A 24147-nucleotide genomic window follows, 5' to 3' on the forward strand; every position below is an offset into this window, starting at 1 on the left:
TTATGTACCTTTGTAGTCACACTGCCTGCAAGGAATAGCCTTAATTGGAAACTTCCACTTTCAAGCAAGTAGTTACTTTTATTTTTCTGAATAGTACTGCTTACTAAGTATGTATCTCTAAGTACTTTTTGATAGTATTGCCACCAAAATGTGTAATATTTTTTTAACACTGTGATATTTGTCAGTTAATGAAACAATGCAATACATGAGTGTTAACATATACACAAATATTCAGTTACAAAGACATATTGCATACATAAATAGGTAAAAATGCACTGTAAACTGGGCATGATGGTCCATGCTTGTAATCCAAGCAAATTGGGAAGCTGAGTAGTTTCAGAAGTTTAAATTCAGCCTCAGCAACTTGGTGTGGTTTCAAGCAACTTGGCAAGACCAATCTCAAAATTTGAAAAATGGGAGAGGACATAGGAATGTGGCACAGTGTTTAAAAATCCCTAAATTTATACCAGGAAGGCCATGTTTCTATAGTTCTCTAACATCACATCTCTGTATAAGTTTTTCTGAGCAGGCTGAAGGAATTCCCACTCCTCTTCAGTAAAATCAATGGCTATATCCCTGAATGTTAATAGTTCCATTTCCTGGTTCCTGGAGTTGGGCCTCCCAAAATGTGTAATCTTAAATGCTAAGTTTAGATTATATTTTGCCTGGAATGAATGCTGTTCTTAAGAATAAAATCTTAAGTTTCTATTGTAATATTCAATGAAATTTTGTAGATGTTGTAAAAATTAAAAATTTTTTAACCTTAATTATTTGAGGAAAAAAGACTAACTTCTGCTGTACAATATTTTGTTAACCAAATAATAGTATTTCAAACATGAAATAGATATTATTTAGAACATGAAATAAAATATTTCCCCAAAGATGCTAAATTGCCCTTCTCACTTAGAGTTTCACTATTAGAATAATCAGTGAAATTACCAATGATGTGTCATTTTCTTTTTTTTTTAATATTTATTTTTTAGTTGTAGTTGGACACAATACCTTTGTTTTATTTATTTATTTTTATGTGGTGCTAATGATCGAACCCAGGGCCCCGTGCATACTAGGGGAGTACTCTATGACTGAGCCACAACCCCAGCTCTTTCCGATTTGTCATTTTCTAATGTAAATTTTTATTTGGATGAATGAATAAAGAATGTTTTTTCCAATTGAGTATTTTCATATTTAAAATTATTAAAAAGTTTACTATTTGAATAATAATTTCCATAATAATTGGGTAATTAGGTCATTTCATTTTTCTTTTTTTTTATTTCATTTTTTCCATTAGACTAAAAGTACCTTTATATGCTCTTAAAGTTTTACATATATTTTTATTTGGTTATTTAGAATTTTAATTTGTGCATTCATAAAACTTAATATAGTCTAATTTTACCTGTATAAAATATCTACTAATTCCACTAGTCAATCGATAGTGTATTCTAGGTTAGCACGAACTATTTACTAATCCTTAAAAAATATTTTGCTTTATATATATAGTATTTGCTTAATATAGAAAACAGAAATTAAAAAAAAGTAGAACACAACTAGCAACCCTTAAAATTTAAGATTGGAGACTTTTAGATACCAAGTAACGTTCTGTTAAGTGAATTTATCGTGATTTACTGAGCCATTCTTTTGTTGATAGGCATTTAAGGTTGTGTTTAGTTTTTGTTTTTTTTTTTCCTTTTCTTTTCACTGTTTGGGGACCCAACCCAAGTCCTTGTACGTGATAAGCAAGTGTTGATCACTGAGCTACATCCCAGTTTTGTTTACTTCTCTGATAAATAATACTGTGATGAGTGTTTTATGCATAAGTTTTTACTCCTGTATTTCATATTTGCCTTCATTTAGGACTCCAGACATAGAATTGTTTAATCAAGAGTTCACTGAACACATGTATCTCTCATCTAGTTTCTCCATTTGTTAACATGTTGCCATATTAGGCATCTCTGAATCTTTTACACATATGTATAAATTGGTATCACATACATACATGCATACATGTACATATGCATAAACATACATATACATTTTGGGGGGAATCATTTGAAAGTAAGTTGCAGACATCATGCAACTTCATCAAGCATTTTACTTCTGCATACTTGAACTTACATTTCTGAAAAACAAGGACATTCTTACATAACAACCATAATACACTATCAAGGAAATTAACAATAATTTCATATCATCATCTACTATGAAGTCCACAGTCGGAACTCCCTAAATGTCCTCAAAATGTCTTTTATTGTATCTAGGATCAAATTGAGATTCATGCATTGTATTTTGTTATGATGCCCCATTAGTGTCAGTTTGGAACAACTCCTGCCTATTTCTTTGCACCCCCATTGCCACTTTTGACTCTGATATGGAGGGTTTTTTTTTTTTTTGCTTTAGCTGGGGAATAAACCCAGGGTCTCACACGTGCCAGGTAAGCATTCTGCCTCTGAGCTATGTCCCCTAATCCCATGTCATTGAGTTTTGAAGAGTTCAAGTCAGTTTTCTTATAGAATGTCTTACTTTCTGTATTTTCAATATTTTTGTGATTCTTTTATATTTTTTTGGCAAGGATACTTCATAGTTGATATACTTCTTCTTTTTAAAAATACCTTGTTTTAGTTGTAGTTGGACATAATACCTTTATTTTATTTTTAAGTGATGCTAAGCATGTGCTAGGTGAGTGCTCTACCGCTGAGCCACAACCCCATCCCCTGTTGTACTTCTTATTGTGCATATCAGGGGACATATAGTGTATGACTGTCTCAGTGTTGATGGTTCTGTGTTTGATCACTTGGTTAAGATGATCTCCCCATCATTAGTGCCATTTCCTTAGCAATGAGTAATCATCTATAAACTCAGTGCATTATTTGCATTGTGCTGACATCAAAGTGACTGGGTACTGCTGGCAAAACAAAAGAAACAGTATATTTGTAGCATTATTAATTCTTGATTATTAATCTCAGTGGAATTCCTTAACTATAAGACAGTCTTTTGTGCCTCTCTAGTAAACTTGTATTCCCCATCTTCACAATGATTATTTGAAACAGTTTCTCTTCTCAAACCTATATTCTATTACCTTTCATATCACTTTTAGGAAATGGTCTGTGTTGCTTCTACTTCCTAGAAGATGGAAAGGAGTGCCCCTTCTCTCATAAACCACTATAGAAGAGCAGTGAAGTATACTGGCAGTGGAGTTGGGAGTGGTTGTGGATTTTATTTTCACCATTTCTTTTTCTGTTGTCTACCCAGTCACCTCAACTGTGAAAGAATTATCTCAGAGAGTAGTAGTAAATGAATCAGTCAGTGTAAAATGCTTAGCAAAGTGCTAGATATATATTAGCATGGTCAGTGAATATTAACTGTTTTTATACTGTTTCTTAAGAATCTTATTGTGGGAATTATTCTGTCTCCTATATCTTCAACTTTTCCTACTTCATTAACCTCTTCCCATAAATGATTAAACTTATGTAGATCTTTCCTATTTCAAATTAACCAACTAACCAACCAGTAACAAGCTAAAATCCCTTTCCTGTATACCACATCTTCAGCTCTTGTCCTATCTCACTATTTCACAGCCATATTTCTTAATATCTACATTTGCTGTATCCCTCACTGCCTTTCTCATTTACTTATCCCACTGTCTTCTGGTTTTGTTTCTACAGTTCCATTAAAGTGCCTCTGATGAAGTAAGCAATTCTCGCTTTGAATTCATTTTTATTCCCGTTTCTCCTTAGTGCTTTCATTTCATTGTCTGTAAAAGATCAAAATGGACTTTTAAAAATGCAGTTCTGATCTTACTTCTAAAAACTAGTGAATTTCTATTATTGTTCATATAAAGTCTCAAATACTTAATATGGTCCACTGTGCCCTGCCTAATTGTCATTCTTATCTCATACACATTTTCTTTTCACTCTAAGCCCTTGAGCTGGGTAAATTGTTTTAATTTTCCTAAAAGCTTTACTCAGAACATTTGTGTTTTGTCCCGTTTTTTTGGCCTTTTTTCCATTTTCCACCTGTTTCCTTTGGAGAGTGCTTAGCCTTCTTTAACACATTAGCTTTAGGGCCATGTTCTAAGTAAAACCTTTCCTGATTTGAAGAGGTGTAGCATTTGAACTTCTCCTTCATATCACTTATCACAGTTATAATTAAATATGAATTGAGTTATTCTCTGGAATGTAAGCTCCATAAAATCGAGAATGCTATCTTGTTTATTGCTGATTCTAGGTCTTACTAGCACAATTGTTTTGCTTGAAGATGTTCAATAAATATTTGTTGCATGAAGTATTATTAATTCATAGAGGTGTTACTCATCTCTTTATTCCTTATAGCTTAGCCTTCCCCCCCCCCTTAATTCTACATGTTTGAAGTTTCAATGCATTCTGTAGAAGTTCTCCTTAGAATTTATTCCCCTCTCTTCCTAGATGATTTGGGAATATAATCTCAAGTACATGTTGTGAACAGATGATTTGTTTTTTAAGATTTCCTGTTTTATCTTGAAAATACATGAGAATTTTGCTTGCTGTTTCTTAATATTCTTGTGTTTGTTAAATAAACAAGCAAAAAGTGCCTAAAACTGCTTACTAGGGAATAAAATTTCTGATTAAATGTCTGGTTATTTCAGTTGTTTCTTATTTGACATTGTTTAAAGTCCACTATTAGCCTGTTTACATCACTCAGAAACTATATTTCATGGTTCCAGAACTGAGCATACTTTTTCAAATACTGTCACCCCAAAGACATATTGTATCATATCATATTGCATATGTGATAAGGCAGATCCCTGAAATGGCTTGTATTCATCAGGCTTCCTTTTGAGATTGGCATAATAAAGGTTTTAAATTTACCCATTTTTGATGGCATTAGAGCAGATTAGGCTAAGTGAAGCTAGCCAGTCCCTAAAAAACTAATGCCAAATGTCTTCTTTGATATAAGGAGAACAACTAAGAACAGAACAGGGAGGAAGAGCATGAGAAGAAGATTAACATCAAACAGGGACGAGAGGTGGGAGGGAAAGGGAGGGAGAAGGGAAATTGCATGGAAATGGAAGGAGACCCTTATTGTTATACAACATTACATATAAGAGGAAGTGAGGGGAAAGGGGAAAAAAAAACAAGGAGGAGAAATGAATTACAGTAGATGGGTAGAGAGAGAAGATGGGAGGGGAGGGGAGGGGAGGGGGGATAGTAGAGGATAGGATAGGCAACAGAACACAATAGACACTGGTATGGCAGTACGTAAAAAAGTGGATGTGTAACCAATGTGATTCTGCAATCTGTATACGGAGTAAAAATGGGAGTTTATAATCCACTTGAATCAAATGTATGAAATATGATATGTCAAGAACTATGTAATGTTTTGAACAACTAATAATAAAAATTTTTAAAAAATTACTCATTTTAGAAAAAAGGTAAAATGAAATCTATATCTTAAGACTAAGTCGGCTGTAGATGATGTATTATTTACCCCTAGTTTTTATAATGTTTTCTGCTAAAATAAAAACAAATTTGTAGCCAGAAAGTGGTTGCATTTGTGTTGAGATTTACAGATGTATATTGTTTTACTAGCAGTGTGAATAAGTATGGATGGGTTGTCAGGAATTCAACAGCTTACACATGTGTGACCACAATTATAGTTTGCCTGTCAGAATTCTGGTGAAAATCCCAATTTAAATGAAATAGCCATACTTTTTAATATGTATTTGAGAATGGTTAGGGTTTTTTTTTTAACTTAACACTATTTGCTACTATAATTAATTGCTTAAAAATCTGAGATTTAGATTTCCAAAGATTAATATATTAATAATTTGTGATAAATTCATGTATTATACAATGTTTAGTGTGGAATGTATTAATTATTTATGTGTGTAACAGGCAACTCAAAGTTATGTTGACGAATGTTCTATGGACGGATTTAGGACGAAAATTCACAAAGACCCTACCTAGAAACGATGCTAATTTATATGATGCCAACAAGGTACAATCAGATTCATTGCCTTCGACATCTGTTGACAGCATAGAGACATGTCACAAATTAGAACCTCTTCATCAAAGCCTTAATTTATCTGAAAGGTATGTTGTTCAGTATTGATTTTGTTCAACTTACCACATTTGAAATAATAAAAATCCAATACTCTTAAAAATATGATTGTTGGAAATAATATGGAAGAAGATCTGCATATACAGGTATGCCCTGGTCTAAAGCAAATCTTGAAACTTTGAATCTTCATTTAGATGTTGGTTCTGTACTTCACTAAATCAATTGACATGGAGTTATATTTAAAAATGAATATCCTTAGTACATTTAACTTATTTATAATAATTTAATTCATGTATATATTGTTTTAGTATATTACAATATAAAACGAAGATACATACACACATACATTTGTTTACATATAAGATATATACACACAATGTGTATATATCTATTTCTTGTTTTCAAATATATCTTTTTTTTGTCAGAAATGAGTTTTTAGAAAATCTTTAATCTGAACTAGTGTAACACATTATATAAGAACTACCATTTATTAAAACTTATTGGAGGATATAGGCTTGTTTCCACCATTTTTTTTTTTTTACAAAAGTATAAAAAGCAGTTTCTGAAGTGAGCTGTACTCTTTCTGCGCTCCTCAGCTTCCCAAAGTATCTTACTGATGGCTGTGATTAACTGTTTCACAGAGGGGAAAACTGAGGCACTGAGGTAATGTTGCACCAATTATTGTAGGGTGCACTAGTTAGGAGTTGCTCTTCTCTGACTGGCCAGGTGGAAGGTGGTGGGGAAAAGGCTTATTGAGCTGTGGGGAAAGGGGGTCAATCTTGAGCGGGACAGAACAGATCTGTTTGGTGCCCCCACCAACCTCTGAGTGAGTGAAGGGAATGGGAGGACCATGACATAAGTGGGGAGATGTGGAAGTCTAGAAAGGGAAAGGAAGAGGCAGCTGTCTTGCCATCTTTGGAGGAGGGTGTAGTAAAGACCGTTGCTGCAGTGAGAAAGCACTGACCCAGACCTAGTCAGAAACCTCACTGTAGTAATATTTGTGGGCAGCTGGCATGGTCTTCCAGCCAGCCTCCCAGAACTCAATGATCTTTAGCAGCAGTAGCTGGGCCAGGGAGCTAAGGCCTTTTGGAAGCAGGAACCCATCCCAGATCAGGACAAAGAGCTCATTCATGCACTCACTGCCCGTTCATCTTCTCCAGCTGCTTCCCAGCCCAGTACAGCTGCAGCACCAAGCAGTCTACCTTCTCCTCCTTGCTTAGACTGCAGGCTGGGCCAGCTGGAAAAGACAATCATAGATGGGGTTTATTAGGGCCATCATGGGCATGTTGTTCACCTTTGAGTGCTGTCTTCAGCAGCTGCTGTGTCTGTGCATCAAAAGATTGGATCTACTTGGCTTCCCCATGACCATTCAGCCCCAGCAGCTCTTTAATGGTCTGGGATTAATGACAGCACCTGCCACACCTGCCTGTTTTCTGCATCTTTAACATACCTTTAAATGTTATTTTATCTGAATCCTCACTACCTTTGATTTTTTGAACTTTCTTGTATTTTACATGCATTTAAAAAATGGATATGATTTAAAAATACCACTTCCAGGCTTTAGTAGTAAATATTCAGTTTAATTTTGAAAACTAAGAAGACCAGTTTTGCTTGTGGTTTTCTAAAAAGATTGTATGTGGAATTTTGAGCTAAACACAAGGAAGTAACTCTAAGAATTTGTGATCTGTAAAATAATATTTTTAATATATCTTGCTAGGCGTGGTGGCACATGCCTGTAAATCCCAGTGACTTGGGAGGCTGGGAGGATCGTGAGTTCAGAGTCAACAACAGCAAAAGTGAGATGCTAAACAACTTAGTGAGACCCTGTCTCTAAATAAAATACAAAAATGGGGCTGGGGAATGTGGCTCTGTGGTCAGGTGTGCCTGAGTTCAATCTCTAATGCCAAACAAACAAACAAACAAAAAACCCAACAAAAACTATGTATCTCCATTTGTTTTTAGCTCTAAAATAAATATTTTTGGGGGGAGGCACTTTATTTTCAATTAGAAGAACCTGCTATTGACTAGACAGTGCTTAGTAATATATGAACTTTAATCTGGATGACAGTATATAAATGTTTTAAGTGGAAAAGATTGTTAATTTTGAACAGTTATTTTAAATAAAAGTAGCACTTTTATCAAAACTTCTAAACTTGCTTAATAAGGGTAAAACCAAAAAAAGTTTAATAAGACTTCCCTTACTAGATCTTTCCTAATGTAGAGGTAGCTTTCTAAAATACTGTGAACCTTAAAGATAGTTTAATATAAGTAAGTTTGAAGCATCTTGCTCTCATTCTACTGGATTTTAGCAGTTTACCCACTTTGTACAGGAGAACTAATCTCAAACTGTGCTGACAGATGTAATAAAGGAGCTAGTTAAAAGAATGATCATACCTTTAACTCTTTTGAAAGGAAGCTTTAATTCTTCTGCAAATGACTACACATTTTTCAATTCTTTTATCCCATTACTGTTCTTTTTTCAATTAAAAGAATGTGGTGTTCCATTCTCTCTGAAGAATAGTTTTTTCCATAAGGAATTGTTAGCCTGTAAATTATGTGTTTGTGAAATTTACATATTACATGAAGTAAAGAGCCCTAATGAGATTTTAATTTTTTTCCTGTTACTAGCATTCAGTTAGTACAGATATCTTAACTACAGACCAGATATCCTAAACTTAGCTTGTTTTACATTGAAAACATTATTTTTATTCTCTTCTATCCCCTTACTATTTGAGTGAATGCCTTGCTTGTATACCCAGTTCTGCAAATTAGAACTTGGGAATTGTCCTTTTTAAATTTTTTTCTTACCCTTATATCTAGTTATTTACCTCGGGTTGTTTTTTTCTTCTAAATTCATCTTGAAATAATTTCTTCATCTTTACTGCCAGTACCTTAGCTCAAGTCCTAATAACTTTATGCTGTTGTTACTATAACATTAAATAGATGAGGCTTCCTGTGCATACTTTTTCTTCTTGGCATATTCCTTTTTGTCTTTGTCTAAGTATTCATTCTAAAAATCAGGTCTTACTCGTGACTCAATGGTTTAACATTTTTCTGTGATTCCATGTAACCTTCAAGATAAAGTTCAAACTCGTTAGCTTGGTGCACAGGTCCTTGTGATGATTCCCCTTTGCCTATCTCTATCTAGCTTTGTGTCTTTCCACTCTTCTACGTTTACAGAGTACTTCAGACTTAGGGAACTATTGGTCGTTCATTGAACATATAATGCTATTTTATGCATTCTGTTTTTCTTTTAGAAATAATCTCCTTTTCCTTTTTACTGGTTTCTCTTGGTTTTGAACATTGAACTCACATGTTCACTCTCTTGAGAGCCCCCCTTGAGTCTGTCTTCCATAATTTATATTTGATCTCTTTGTCTTGCTAAAAACCCTCTTCATATATCAGCATTCATCACACTATATTGTGATACTTAGTTTCTCTAACAATGAACTTCATAAGGGTAAGGACTATATTTTATTTTTTATTTTTCTTTGTTCCTAATATAATAGTAGGCTCATACTAAATACTCAATACAGGAAGTTTTTGTTTTATTTGGTATTAGGGATTGAACCCAGGGGTGCTTTACTATTGAGTTACATTTCCAGGTCTTTTTGTGTTTTATTTTTGAGAAGAATTTGACTGTTATTTAGGGCCTCAACTAGTTTAGACATCTTAACTATGGTCCAGATATCCTAAACTCAACTTGTTTTACATTGAAAACATTATTTTTATTCTCTTCTATCCAAGTTTCTGAGGCTGGCCTCAAATTTGTAATTCTCCTGCTTCAGCCTCCCAAGTTGCTGAGATTACCCGTGTATACCACTGTGTCCAGCTAAAGGAAGCTTTAATACATTTAACTATAGGTCTTGTCTTCATCTATTTTCCTGGAATAAAATTTCCAGACATTTTAAAATCTATATCCCATTAGGGACATAATATACAAGGCTTCTAAAGAAGTAAACTGTGTTTCTTCTGCTTTCATCAGTTGGCACCAGAGATTGTTAGAGAAATATGAACATATTATATTCATATGCAATGTATTTAAATATCATTAAAAGAGTTAGTTCCTGCTATTTGTAATTTTTCTAAATGTGTGTGAAATTTACATATGCTTACAAAATTATATATTCCAGCTGGGTGTTGTGGCACAGGCCTGTAATTCCAGCAGAACTGGGAGGCTGAGGCAGAAGGATTAAGTTTGAGGTCAGCCTCAGAAGTTTAGTAAGGCCCTGAGCAACTTTGCGAGACCTTGTCTCAAAATAAAAAATTAAAAGGACTGGGGATGTGGCTCAGTAAGTAAGCAACCCTGGATTCAATCTCTGGTTAAAAACAAAATTCCAACAAAACCAAAACTCCCCCTCCCCCACAATTTAAAAACCCCAAACCATATTCTAAAATAGAAAACTTTTTTAATAGTATGATATTCCTATTCCCTTATGATATTTCTTAAGCCAGTAATATTCTAGGTGAGTGCTAATCTGTTCATTTAAGATTTAGTTGGTACAAGGAAAATAAGCTATTTTAGAAAATCTGTGAATATCTTTTAAAAAATTATCCAGAAATTAAATCTTTTCCCTACGTACCTTAATGTTTTGATTTAGAAGGTATATTTTGAAGTAAGAATACATTTATGGGAACCCTATTAAAATGCCATAAGTCACAATTTTAGAAAATCATCTATGTATAATTATAGCAAAATGAAACTAAATTAATATCATATTTTTTTTTGTGGTACTGGAGATTGAACTCAGTGCCTCATGCATGCTAAGCTAGTGCTCTACCATTGAGCTACATCTCCAGCTCTTATAATTTTTTATTATATTACAGCTTTATTAGCAGATATAATTATTATCTTTCAACAAGGACTTAATTTCTTTAAAAAACTACTCTTGGAATGAAGTTGCATATTAATAGCTCTTACTAGTTTTTCAAAGTTTCCTCCATTTATTAAATTACCTAAATCATGGTTAGCTTGCTACTTAAGCAGGGTACAGTTTGAGAGAAAAAGCATAAAGAGGCACAATTAGAAAATGGAATTATTTTCAGGCCAGCATCATTTCAGCTATTTCTAACTGCATTTCAAAATTTCTTTCTTCTTTGGTTTAGTATATTTAAAATATTTTGAAGTGTTGTTTCATCATATTAGTAAATAGAGTTAAACAAATTGTATTTTATATTACTTACTGACACTGTTTACATCCTGAGGAAAAATTTTCAGATTGAAATAATATGAGAGGTGAAGTATATACATTTATTTACTTCAATTTCTTGGGAAAATTTGGAATTTTTGACATGCTAGCCAGCCCTAGAATATCCTTGGCAATGCTAATTTACATAGTTGTATTCCAAAAGACAGTTTTGGAACTATGAGTAAAATTATCACTTTATAGATTTGTATTCTCTAAGGTTGTCACTCTTTGTTCCTTTGAGGTACCTATATTAGATATGTTGTCAATAGGCGATATAAGGTATTTGGGCTATGGTTGTGTGTTATGAAGAACTGAGTATATTATAGTCATTGTTCATTTCTATACTTCTGGGGGGCAGGTACTGGAGATTTAATCCAGAGACACTTTCTTTACTAGTGTACTACATTCCCAGCCCTTTTTATTTTTTATTTTGAGATAAAATCTTGCTAGGTTGCTTAGGGCTTTGCTAAATTGCTGAGTTTGGCCTTCAGCTTAGATCTTCCTGCCTTAACTTCCGGAGTCACTGGGATTACAGGTGTGTGCCACTGCCCCCAGCTAATTGTACACTTTTTAAAAACATATTTTGATAAATATTGTAGAACATAATAAATTGCAACAGTTAATTACTATTTGAAAGGGTTGTTTTTAAAAGGTTGAGTAAGACTTCAATAATATGAAAATTAGTGTTTCCATTTGTTACTGTCTAATATGTGCCAGGAGTTGTGCTAATTGTTTTAAACCTGCTATTTAATCTCAACTGTGCAAAGTAGATGTTATTTTTCCCATTTTAGGGATGAAGTGATCTATGCTAGGAGGCAGCAATTATGCTAAGAAACTTACTTAGGTGGTAAAATAGTTATTTTACCAAATCAGAATTTGCACCAGTGCTTCTCTGACTCCAAAGTCCTTGCTCTTAATTTTGTGCCATACTGCTTCTCTTTACATTTTTTACTGTTCTACATTTTTAACTTTTTCTTTTTCTTTTTCTTTTTTTGGTACTGGGGCTGAACTCAGGGGCAGTTTATCACTGAGCCACATTTCCAGACCTTTTAAAAAATATTTTATTTATAGATAGAGTCTTGCTGAATTGCTTAGAGCCTCACTAAGTTGCTGAAGCTGGCTTTGAGCTCATGATCCTTCTGCCTCAGCTTCCTGAGCTTCTGGGATTACAGGCATTGTACCACTTAATCTGGCTGAACTTTACTATTTCTCATTAACAAAAAGAATTACACTTTACTACATATTTTATGTGTTACTTAATTCATTAACCTTTAAATATTCAACTTATTATTTAAGTTTTTCCTTTGACATCTTTTTACAAAGTAAGAGTGTTTTCATGGACATGCTGAGATAGTGTCTTGAAACTTCTGATAATTTCAGCGTCCTCGCAGGACATTTATGGATGTACCTTCTACTGCAGCTCGGAATATAATCTTTTCAAATGATTTTTGGTTGAATTTTGAAATTTTTTTTCTCCTCTAGGAAGAAACTTTTAACTCTTTGTTTAACTTGGAACGTCTCTGGTTCTTTTTTCTTTTTCTTGTTTCAAATTTAGTAGTAAAACAAACCATACAATAATTGGATGATTGTTTATTATTCAGAAAAGAATTCCAAATGTTCCCTTTCCTTGCTGGTTTAATCTCAACTGATCAATTATTTTCAACACTTTGTTTAGGCCTAATCTTCTGTTGATTCTAAGTCCTCTCTTTTAGAGAAACAGCTTATTTTAGGAACTCAACATTTTAAAACATACTTAAATTATGCTATAGCCAAGTATTTAAAAAGAGATAATAGAGGATAGTTGACATTTCTTTGATGTGTCTCTTTATATGCCCTAATTTTTCTCATTATTAAATATTTAAGTTTTTGTAGTATTTTTTTTATACATAATGAGCAACATTTAGAATTCAGGACCATAAAAGAATTATCATTTTTTATTTATTTATTTTGGTGGTGCTGGGATCAAAACTAGACCTCACTATTCTACCCCTGAGCTACATTTCCTGCCTAACACTTATCAATTCTTTTGTTATTTTACAGCATCAGATTTTTGATCTCTTAAAAGTAAATAAAATTTTATTTATGCTGAAATATTTATTTGGAAAAAATGAATCTAGCTTGAATAACAAGTCTCTCTGCTAATTTTTCTATTTTTTCTAAAGCATTGAGAATCACATTTGAATTTCCTTTTAGTGATACACTTTGTAACAGTACATAGTATAAAATCAGATAAAAGGAATCTTGAGATATTCTACTGGCTTTACATTGACCCCCATTTCTACTTCAAATTTAGTATTTTTAGGTAGAGTTATGTCAAGTCTATTAGGCATCAAGTATACAAAGCAGATAATAGTAAATAGGATCCTTAGAAATCTAAATTATGTCAGGAGGAAGTTGTCTCTGCCTCACTTACTCACGATTAGAGGGTACACTATATGACAGACTTCCTTTCCTTTTTTCCTTCACAAACTCTTAAATTCAGGGAGTTGTATTTACTATGAGCACTTGTTTTTAGATTATATAATCATTGAAGCATTTCCTTTAATGTTGCTAGAAATGAATATTTCCAAGGGTTTCTTGAAGTATCTTTAGAAAAGCTCAGTTATTTGGAATTCTTTTCAAGTTAGTATTGAGGATTCAGTGTTTTGGAATAGAATAAACAAAAGTCTCAAAAAAAAATAGGCCCAATTTCTTCCACTATGAAGTGTTACTTATACTTGGACAAATAGTTAACTTTTCTGAGCTTTTGATTCTTCATGTTTAGAATAGAGAACTAATCTAAAGTTCTTCTAAGGTTTTGAAATTTTATTCTGTCTGGGACATAGTAAAAAGAACACAATGTTTTTATATAGGGAGAATAAGCAGGGTACCTGTGAGTACTATAACAAATGTAACAAAGTTCAGTGAAGATTGACATTTTCACTTAAACAAAAGTACTCTGGTTCTTTTTAAGTATATTGTTTCTCACAGAGTGTCAGTAAAGTACTATTAGTGGCATATTAATAACAATTAAGGAGAAATTTAATGAAGAGGCAGGAAAAACCTTAAAAATAGCAAGCAGGCATCTGTAGTCCTAGGTACTTGAGAGACTGAGGTAGGAGGATCCATTGAGTCCAATTGTTTGGGACTAGCTTAGGCAACAGTGAGACCTTGTCTCTTAAACAACAATTACAAAAACAAACAAACAAAAAGCAGGATAAACGGCTGGGAATGTAGCTCAGTGGTAGGGTTCTTGCCTGGGACCCTGGGTTCCATCCCTAGCACCATGATAACAAAACAAGACAAAATAAAAAAAATACAGTAACAAGATCTTTTTTTAATTGATTTTATTTTTTTAATACATGACAACAGTGGAATGCATTAAATCCTTATTACACATATATACCACAATTTTTCATATCTCTGTTTATATATAAGATATGTTGACACCCAATTCAAGTCTTCATACATATACTTTGTATAATGATGACCATCACATTCCACCAGCCTTGCTAATCCCCTTCAGTAACAAGATCTTAAAAAAAAATCACAATAATTTGTCTTGGGTTTGTCTGTTCAGAGTCAAATAGTAGTCTCCCTTTCTCCACCTTTACATCTGCCAAGTTGGTGCTGGAATCCAGGGCCTTGTACATACTAAGCAAATAATAGTCTTGAGGACATTGTTGTAGTGTGGCAAAGTACATCTTGTTTATAATAGCAACTTTGGCTAACCAAACAAATATCACACAACCCTCTTCAGAGTTATACAGTCCATTTGGTATAGATATAGATGCCGCAATTTTAGAAAGTTTGTAGCTTTAAAAATACACTTCGCTTTTCTAAATATTTAATTTATTGACTCTCTCCCTGATGCTGTTATAATATTAGCATAATATTATAACAGTATTAACCCCAGTATACATGCTGTTTTATTTATGGAATCTGTTATTACCATAGATGCAATATGTTTGATGTCTTTCTTGTTGGATGTGGTACTTGTCATTTGTCGATTATAAATACATAGTTTCTTATCAAGGCCCTTTCTCTGTTTTTTTTCTAAGTATATTGTTTCTCACAGAGTGTCAGTAAAGTACTGTTAGTGGCATATGGATAACAATTAAGGAGATTTGATGAATTGGCTTTTAGTAATCTGTGTTTTTAATAAATAACGGAAAAGAAAAAGTATTTTTTGAGAAAAATGGATTAATATTTTAAGCACTATAATAGCATCTACTAGTATACTTAAAGACATTATTGTGGCATACTGTGATTTATGCCATCATTTGTAAGAAGCAAGTACTTCTAGAAATAAAAGATACAAAATTTTGAGTATTCATATGTCAATTTCTAGGGTGATGTAGTTCTAATAGCTTACTTGTACTAAGATGATATGAAAATTCAACTTTTTAGAATATATATATATGTATATATATACATATATGTATGTATATTTTTTTTTAATTGAAAACTCCAGTACAGTATGGTGTTTGTTATTCTGTGTGACAGGATACCCAGAGTTATACTGACGAATGTCCTGGGAACGGAGTTAGGAAGAAAATACATAAAGACCCCACCTGTAACTGAGGCCAGTTTGAGTGATACAGACAACTTGCAATCAGAGCAACTCTCTTCATCATCTGATGGCAACCTAAAATCTTGTCCAAATCTAAATCCTCACAAGAGCTGTTTTTTATCTGAAAGGTATGTTTAGTGATAATTTTACTCAAAATAAGATATTTATTTTTATGAACCATCCCTGTTCCCCCCCTCCCCAAGATATATTATTTATAAATGTGAGGTAAATTGTGCTCTGGTTACCATTCTTGTAATTTGGAAAAGTGGACACAGCCAGTGAATGAAATTAGTCACCTATTTCAGTATCTCAATTCATTTGTCTGGTATAATTGAAATCCATTTCCCTGACATCACTCTGTTCCTCCCTTGTTCTCTGGTCTATCTGTCCATATGTCTGTTCATTCATCTGGCCTTTTTCAATATGTTATATTCAGGTTCTAGAACTCTGTCACTTAGTGCTCAGTAAATATTTTGTTGAATGAATGACTGAATGCATTCCTCATGAAAATGGTCTGGGATAGCTGAATTCCACTAACAAATGTGGCTGTGTTAAAAAGAGAAATGTAAATCTGAAGTTGCCTTTATTTTAAGCACTAGAAGAACCTATGTGGACTGGAAATGAGAAAAAAAAAATCTGTGGAAAAGGGAATGTCATTTAGTAAATTCTACAATTTTTTTTTTTTTTTTGTGTGTGTGTGGTTGTGCTGGGAATTGAACCCAGAGCCATCTGCCTGCGAGGTAGGCACTCTACAAACTGAGCTATATCCCCAGTTCCTCTGTTAGATTTTTAAACTTTCATTTGCCATGAACTCCTGAAGTTCTTCTTTTTTTTTTTTCTGTTTTCAAACTATAGAATAAACCATTTTTATCTCAGTGAAAAATAGATTTGGTCTTAATTTCTACCACCCTGTGATCTATCTAAAGGTAACTTCTGGTTTGTATTTTCATTATAAGCCTAATACATTAAATATTGATAGCTGCCTTTTTAAAGGCTTATAAACAAAATTCTTACTCTTCTAACAAATATTGTCTTTTAAAACTATTTATTATGAACTTCTGAATTTTTCTCCTTTTAGAAAATATCTTGTAGTTTCACAGAAGTGCTACTCAATTATCTGTATAATTTTAATTTTATACTTTAATAGACCTCTCTAAATTTGCCTCCCTTCAAAATGAGAATTTCATTGGAATTATCTAGTTACTAATTTTAATGTATAGTTGGAGATGTTATAAGTGTGCTTATTACATTATGATTGGTGTTTTGTTTCTGGCTTCTCTACTAGACATAAACCCCTAAAGAAAAGGCATAATGTCTTATTTACATTTATACCCAATGCTTAGTTCAGTACACACTGAATTTTGTGCACTTAGGTTAATCCTTGTGGCATTTAATTTTAAGCCTCAGTTTCCTGAGATGTAAAAAGAGAAGTAATTTTTAAAAATACTTTTATTTATAGATGGACACAATACCTTTATTTTATTTATTTATTTTTATGTGATGCTGAGGATCGAACCAGTGCCTCACACATACAGGCATGAGCTCTACCACTGAGCCACAATCCCAGCCCGAGATATAATTTTTAATGTCCTCTATGCTCTTAAAAATTGTTGTATTCTCTCTTATAATTCTTACATGTTAGAATTCTTTGTGCACATAAAACATTATACAAATGAAAGTGTTATTGAAGATGTTTTGTAGAAAAACATTTTTTGGAGAAAAATTTTTATAATGTTGAATTCCATTATTATGATGGGTTTTTAAATATTTTTTAGTTGTAGATGGACATAATACCTTTATTTTATTTATTTTTATGTGGTACTGAGGATCAAACCTAGTGCCTCACACATGCTAGGCAAATGCTCCACCACTGAGCTACACCTCTAGCCCCTTATGATGATTTTTATTATGATGTTGAATTCCATGTTTTCCTTGGAATTCAAGTGACATCAGTGCACAATCATACTGCTAGGAAAACAGCACTGTTGAGAGGATTGTTTTTAAATTTTTTTTTTTATAGTTGTGGATGGACAAAATGCCTTTATTTTTTTTCTTTATTTTTATATAGTGCTAAGGATCAAACCCAGTGCCTCACACATGCTAGGCAAGTGCTCTGCCACTGAGCTACAGTCCCAGCTCTGTTGTGCGGATTCTTTGAAACTATTCAATTGTAATTTGTAGTTTATAGGCTTTATTGCTATCTGGGGCTAAAAAGTCATAATAATAATATGTATAAATATAAAAATATAATAATAATAGGTATAAAATTTCTGGTTGGTTTCAGAATTTATTTATTCGGAAGTCTAGCTGTCCTCAAGTTCTTCTAAATAGTTGTGAAATTTCCAGTTTTGTTTTTTGATACTGGGGATTGAACCCAGGCATGCTTAACCACTGAACCACATCCCCAGCCTTTTTTGTGTTTTATATTGAGATTTTCAGACAGGGTCTCGCTAAGTTGCTGAGGCTGGCCTTGAATTGTGATCCTCTTGCCTCAGCCTCCCAAGTCACTAGGATTACAGGTGTGTGCCACCATACCAGGTTCCAGTTGTTTTTGCCCTGCCTTCTGAAAATTCATTCTTTTGGTGGCATTCTTCCATTTGGAATAAGCATTAACTTTGGAGCCAGACAAATGGGTTCAGTTCTTATCTATACTACTAACACACTGACTTAGCTTGGCAAGTTACTTATCCTATTTTAAAAACAGGGGTAATAATACATGTTTGAATTAGTGTACAGATTTAAGGATAAATAATAAGTAATAAATGGCTGGTAATTGATAACTGATAGTCATTATTTTTGTTCTCTCTTATTGCTGCGAATACAAAAAATGACATTAAAGACGATTGCTGGAGTTGATGCTAACGAAGTTTATCCAGAGGATGTCAGTGTTTGATACTAAGACTGCTGTTGCATTAGCAGTGCTGATAAGACAATTGTCAAAGTCTTATTAGCATCATCACTTAGTTCAAGGAGGAGTATCGAGCTCCTTAAATTAAGCTTTAGTTCTCTCTTCCCTTTGTCTTTGTTTTAAGAAGAATCCTGTGTATCCCATGGAAATACATTACAAATATAGCTATACCACACTTTGGTAGGTATGCTCCAGTACAACTGAAATACATGATAAATAGAGTAGGTTCAGAATGGTAGTCCTTTTATAACCCACCTCCTCCCAGCTTCTCTGGCTAAAATCAGGATAAGTATTTATAAATTATTTAGATATTCCTAGGAGACATGATACTTTGAATAATTGTTCTGCTGTTATAGAAAAAGTAGTAAACACCTCTTTAGGAAGATGCAATGTCAAGTTAGAAACTTATAGATTTTGTGAGTTGAATAATATGGTGCTGAGGGTGGAACCCAGGGCCTTCCACGTGCTAGGTGAGCGCTCTACCACTGAGCCACAATCCCAGCCTGGATGTTTTGTATTCTTAACCATCACCTCTCCTTTGCTAACCTCCATTCCACTCTCAGCTTCTTCGAGTTCCCTTGTTTTAGAGTCCACACATGTATGTATGAGAGCATGTAGTATTTGTTTTTCTGTGCCTAGTTTATTTCACTGAGTATAGTGTTCTCCAATCCATGTTGTCACAAACGACAAAATTTCTTTCTTTTTCCATGTTGGGTAGTGTGCTATTGGGCATATAGACCACAGAGTTCCATTATGTCTACAGACTACGTTGTTCATTTATCTGTTGCTGGTGTACAAATAACTTAGCTATTGTGAATAGTGCTGCAGGGAACATAGACATGCATATATCTCTTAGGCATACTAATTTTAAATCTTCTGGGTAAATACTTAGAAGTGGGATTGCTGGATCAAAAAATATTTCTAATTTTAGTTTTTTGAAGAACCTCCATGAAGTTTTCCATGTCTTCACTAATTTACATTTTCACCAACAGTATATAAGGGTTCCCATTTCTCCACATCCTCTTCAACACTTGTTATCTTCTGTTTTGACAAAAGCCATTCTCATGGATGTGAGGCAATATCTCACATGATTTTATTTTCTATTTCTCCTATGATTAGGGATATGGAGCTTTTTAAGAGGTCTCTAGGCCATTTGCATGTCTTCTTTTGAGAAATGTCTTTTTAGGTCCCGTGTTTATTTTTTAAATTGAATTGTGTTCTTCCTATAGAGTTGCTTGAGTTCCTTATGTATATTGGATATTAATCTCTTATCAAATGTGTATGGCTTGCATGTATTTTCTCTTAGTTCTTAGGTTGTCTCTTCACTATGTTCATTGTTTCCTTTCTCATATAGAAGCTTTTTATTTTAATGTAATACCATTTGCCTATTTTTTGCTTTTATTTCCTGTACTTTTTCCCCCCTGCCTTTGGTACTAGGGATTAAACTCAGGGGCACTCAACTATTGAGCCACATCCCTATTTTTTATTTTATTTAGAGACAGGGTCTTACTGAGTTGCTTAGTGCCTCACTGTTGCTGAGGCTGGCTTTGAACTCGCAATCCTCCTGCCTCAGCCTCCTGAGCCACTGGGATTACAGGCATGCACCACCTCACCTGGCTTCTTCCTATATTTTTGAAGTCATGTCTGAAAAAATGATCACTCAGATCAAGGTTGTATGATTTTACCTCTGTTTTCTTCTAGTAAATTTAGTTTTAAATCTTTTGATTAAGTCTTTTTAATCCAGTTTGATTTGAGTTTTGTAAATGGTATAAGATAAGGGTCCAGTTTCTTTCTTCTCTGAATGAATATTCAGTTTCTCACTCTAATTATTGAAAAGACTCTCCTTTTCACAATATGTATTCTTGATACCTTTTGCTAAAATTGATTAATTGTATATGCATGGGTGCATTTTGGTGATCTCTATTCTGTTTGTATAGTCATTTGTTGTCATGCCATTATTATGATGATTTATTATTTATTTGTTTTTGTGGTGGTAAGAATCAAATCCAGGGTCTCATGCATACTGGGAAGGTACTTTACCACTGAGCAACATTCCTAGACCCTTTGTTTTAATTACTGTTGCTCTGTAGTATAGTTTGAAATCTGGTGGAGTGATGTTTCTGGTTGTTCTTTTTGTTCATGATTGCTTCTTTTTCATATTTTTTTGTGGTTTCCTATGAATTTTAGAATTTTTTTTCTGTTTCTATGCAAAGTGACATTGGAAATTTGATAGAGATTGCATTGAATTTCAAGGTAACCTTGATAGAATGCACATTTTAACAAAATTATTTTTACCCATGAATGTGGAATATCATTCCATTTGTGTCGTCTTCAATTTGTTTATTTATTTTTCAGTGTATAGGTGTTTTACCTCCTTTGTTAAATCTATTCTAAAGTATTTTATATTAATTGTAACTATTTTAAATGGCATTGTTCTTTTGTAGTAGTATTTGTTGTTATATATAGAAATACTACTGATTTGTGTTTATTTTGTATTCTGCAGCTTTACCAAATTAGTTTATTAATTCTAACAGCGTTTTGATGGAATCCTTGGTTTTCTGTATATATAAGATTATGTCATCAGTCTATAGTGACAGTTCTGTTTTTTCCTTTTCCTCTTTGAATGCTTTTTATTTTTCTTTTGTCTAATTACTCTGGCAAGAACTTCTATTATTATGTTGAATAAAAGTAGTGAGAATAGAAATCCTTATTTTGTTTTGGATCTTACAAGGAAAAGCCTTCAAATTTTCCCATTGGGTATGATGTTAGCAATGGGTACGTAATATATGACCTTTATTTTGTTGACATACATCCCTCTTACCTATTTTGTTGTGAGCCTTTATCATGAAAGATTTGTCAAATGCTTTTTCTGCATCTATGGAAATGATCGTGTTTTTTGTCTTCTGTTCATATGATTTATTTCATTTATTGATTTGCACATGTTGAAACACCCTTGCACATGTGGAATAAATCCCAGCTAATTGGGATTTAAAAGAATTGAATATTCTTTTTTGTGTGCTGTTGGATTTAGCTTGCTTGTATTGAGGATTTTTGCAATTCTTCAAGTATATTGGCTTGTAGTTTTTCTTTCTTGTGATGTCCTTGTTTCTCTGATATCAGGACAATGTTTGCCTAATACAAAGAGTTTTGGAAGTATTTCCTACTCTTGCATTTTTTTGGAAGAATATTTCAAAGAGTGGCATTCTTCTTTAAATGTTTGGTAGAATTCAATAGTGAAACCATTAGGTTCTGGGCTTTTCTTTGATGGAACACTATTTTTTTGTTGTTGTTGTTCTTTTTTTTAATGCTGGGGATTGAACCCAGAGCCTTGTGCATGTGAGTTATATCCCCAACTGAGTTATATCCCCAGCCCAGATAGAAGACTTTTTATTACTGATTCATTTTTCTTTCTTTATTGATCTGTTTAGATATTCTGTTTCTTCATGATTCAGTCTTGGTGGTTATATATGTGTAGGAATTCATCATTTCTTCTGAGTTTCCCAATTTGGGGGGTAATTATTTATAATAGTCTTGTGGATTTTTGCATTTCTGCGGTATCTTGTAATATCTCCTCTTCATTTCCAATTTTATTTAAATCTTCTCCCATTTTTTTTTTTTAGTTTTGTTGTCTATATTACATTTTCAAACAACCAACTCTTTATTTTCATTACTCTTTCCAAAGTCTCCATTTCATTTATTTCTGGTAGAATATGTATTATTTATTCCTTCTGTTTGCATTGTTCTTTCTTTTCTCTTTCCTTAAGGTAAAATACTCAGTTTGTTTACTTAGAGATTTTTTGTGGGGGCGGGGAGGTGATGTTTGGGATAGAACCCAGGGTTTGTGCCTGTTAGGCACGTGCTCTACCGTTGAACTACATCCTCAGCTTCTCTTTCTTTTTTGATGTAGTCATTTATTATATTTTTTTAAGATTTAGATTGCATTTATTTTTGTCTGTAAAGGCACAATTCATTGACACTTATTGTGACTTATTAACATTTTATTTATACTTTCTGTTTATCCTACTTGAACTTTTTTCTCCTTTCTTGTATTTTTAAAATTAATTGTCTTGTATTTTATTTTTAGCCCTTCTGTTTTAGGATATTTAGACTCTTAATTTTATACTCAAGTAGTTTTCTAGAAATTATAATAGTTTTCTAGAAATTATAAATCCTAGTAATTTTGTAGAAATTGACCTTTTTAGGTCAATCAAATATATTATAAAATCAAAAAGGTTAATGTTAGTATTATATTCTTTTTGGACAATATTAGAATCTTAATCTACTTTAAGTACTTTCACATTTTTGTGTTAGCCATCACCACTATTCATCTCCAGAACATTATCCCTTTTATCAAACTGAAACTTTGTGCTGATTAAAAAATATTTCTCTATCCCAGAAGCATGGCAATTGCTATTCTACTTTTTGTTTCTAAGAATTTGATTACTCTAAGTACCATGTATGTGTGGAATCAGTCTTTTTGTGACTGGTTTCTCTTAGCATAGTGTCTTCAGAGTTTATTCATGTTGTAGCTCATGCCACATTCCCTCCATTTTTAAAGCTAAGTAATATTTCATTCTATATACATACTGTATTTTGTTTATCCATTTGTTTTTTTAATTTTATTTTTTATTAATATATTATTACTACACATAATTGTGGAATTTGTTGTTATATTTGTACATGCACACACTATAATGATATAATTTGGTCAGTTTCTTTCCCCAGTAATCCCCCTTTCCCTTCCTTAGAGTAGTGAGTAGTACTGAAATCTTAACAATATTGAATCTTCTAATCCTTGAACAAAGGCTGTTTGTCTATGTATTTATGCCTTCTTTAACTTCTTTCAGCAATGTTTTATAGTTTTAAGCGTGCAAGTCTTTTGACATTTTGGCTAAGTTAATTCATGATTATTTTATTCTCTTTGAAGTTACTGTAAGTGGAACTATCTTTTTCTTTTGGTGCTGGTGATTGAATCCACAGGTGTTTAAGCACTAAGCCACATCCCCAGCCCTCTTTTGTTTTTTATTTGAGACAGGGTTTTGCTAAGTTGCTTAGGGTCTCACTAAGTTGCTGGGGCCGGCTTTGAAGTTGTGATCCTCCATCCTCAGCCTTCCAAGGGGCTGGAATTACAGTCATGTGCCACTGTGCCTGGCACAAATGGAACTTTCTTAATTTCCTTTTCTATTTATTAGATCTATAATGTTTTTGCATGGAATATTTAAGATTTTCTATTTATAAGATCATGTAATCTCTAAATAGCTTCTTTTATTGCTTTTCATTGAATACTTTTTTTTCTTGCATAATTGTTGGCTACAACTTATAGTATCATATTGAATAGAAGTGAGGAAAGCAGCAAAAAAAAAGCAGCTTTTCTTGTTCCTGATCTTAGAGGAAAATCTGTATAATTTCACCACTGACTAATTAGCTTTGGGTATTTCACATATAGCTTTTATTATATAAAGGTA

The 24147-nt window shown here is 33.0% G+C and overlaps 1 protein-coding gene across 4 annotated transcripts in view; it reads left to right on the forward strand.

Moving 5' to 3' along the window:
* Positions 1-24147, forward strand: part of Senp7 (SUMO specific peptidase 7) — a 138903-nt gene that overhangs the window by 47675 nt on the left and 67081 nt on the right. For 2 of the 4 annotated variants that reach the window (XM_076868115.2, XM_076868116.2), the window contains 2 exons: positions 5868-6065; positions 15708-15902. The exons of 1 other annotated variant lie outside the window; for it this stretch is intronic. In XM_076868115.2, the coding sequence (XP_076724230.1) occupies positions 5868-6065; positions 15708-15902 (393 nt within the window). The remainder of the gene's footprint in view (positions 1-5867; positions 6066-15707; positions 15903-24147) is intronic. One more of the 4 variants, XM_076868117.2, reaches the window with a different exon arrangement.

The sequence above is a fragment of the Callospermophilus lateralis genome, chromosome 10 (genome assembly GCF_048772815.1).
Source record: "Callospermophilus lateralis isolate mCalLat2 chromosome 10, mCalLat2.hap1, whole genome shotgun sequence".
Classification (NCBI taxonomy): domain Eukaryota; kingdom Metazoa; phylum Chordata; class Mammalia; order Rodentia; family Sciuridae; genus Callospermophilus; species Callospermophilus lateralis.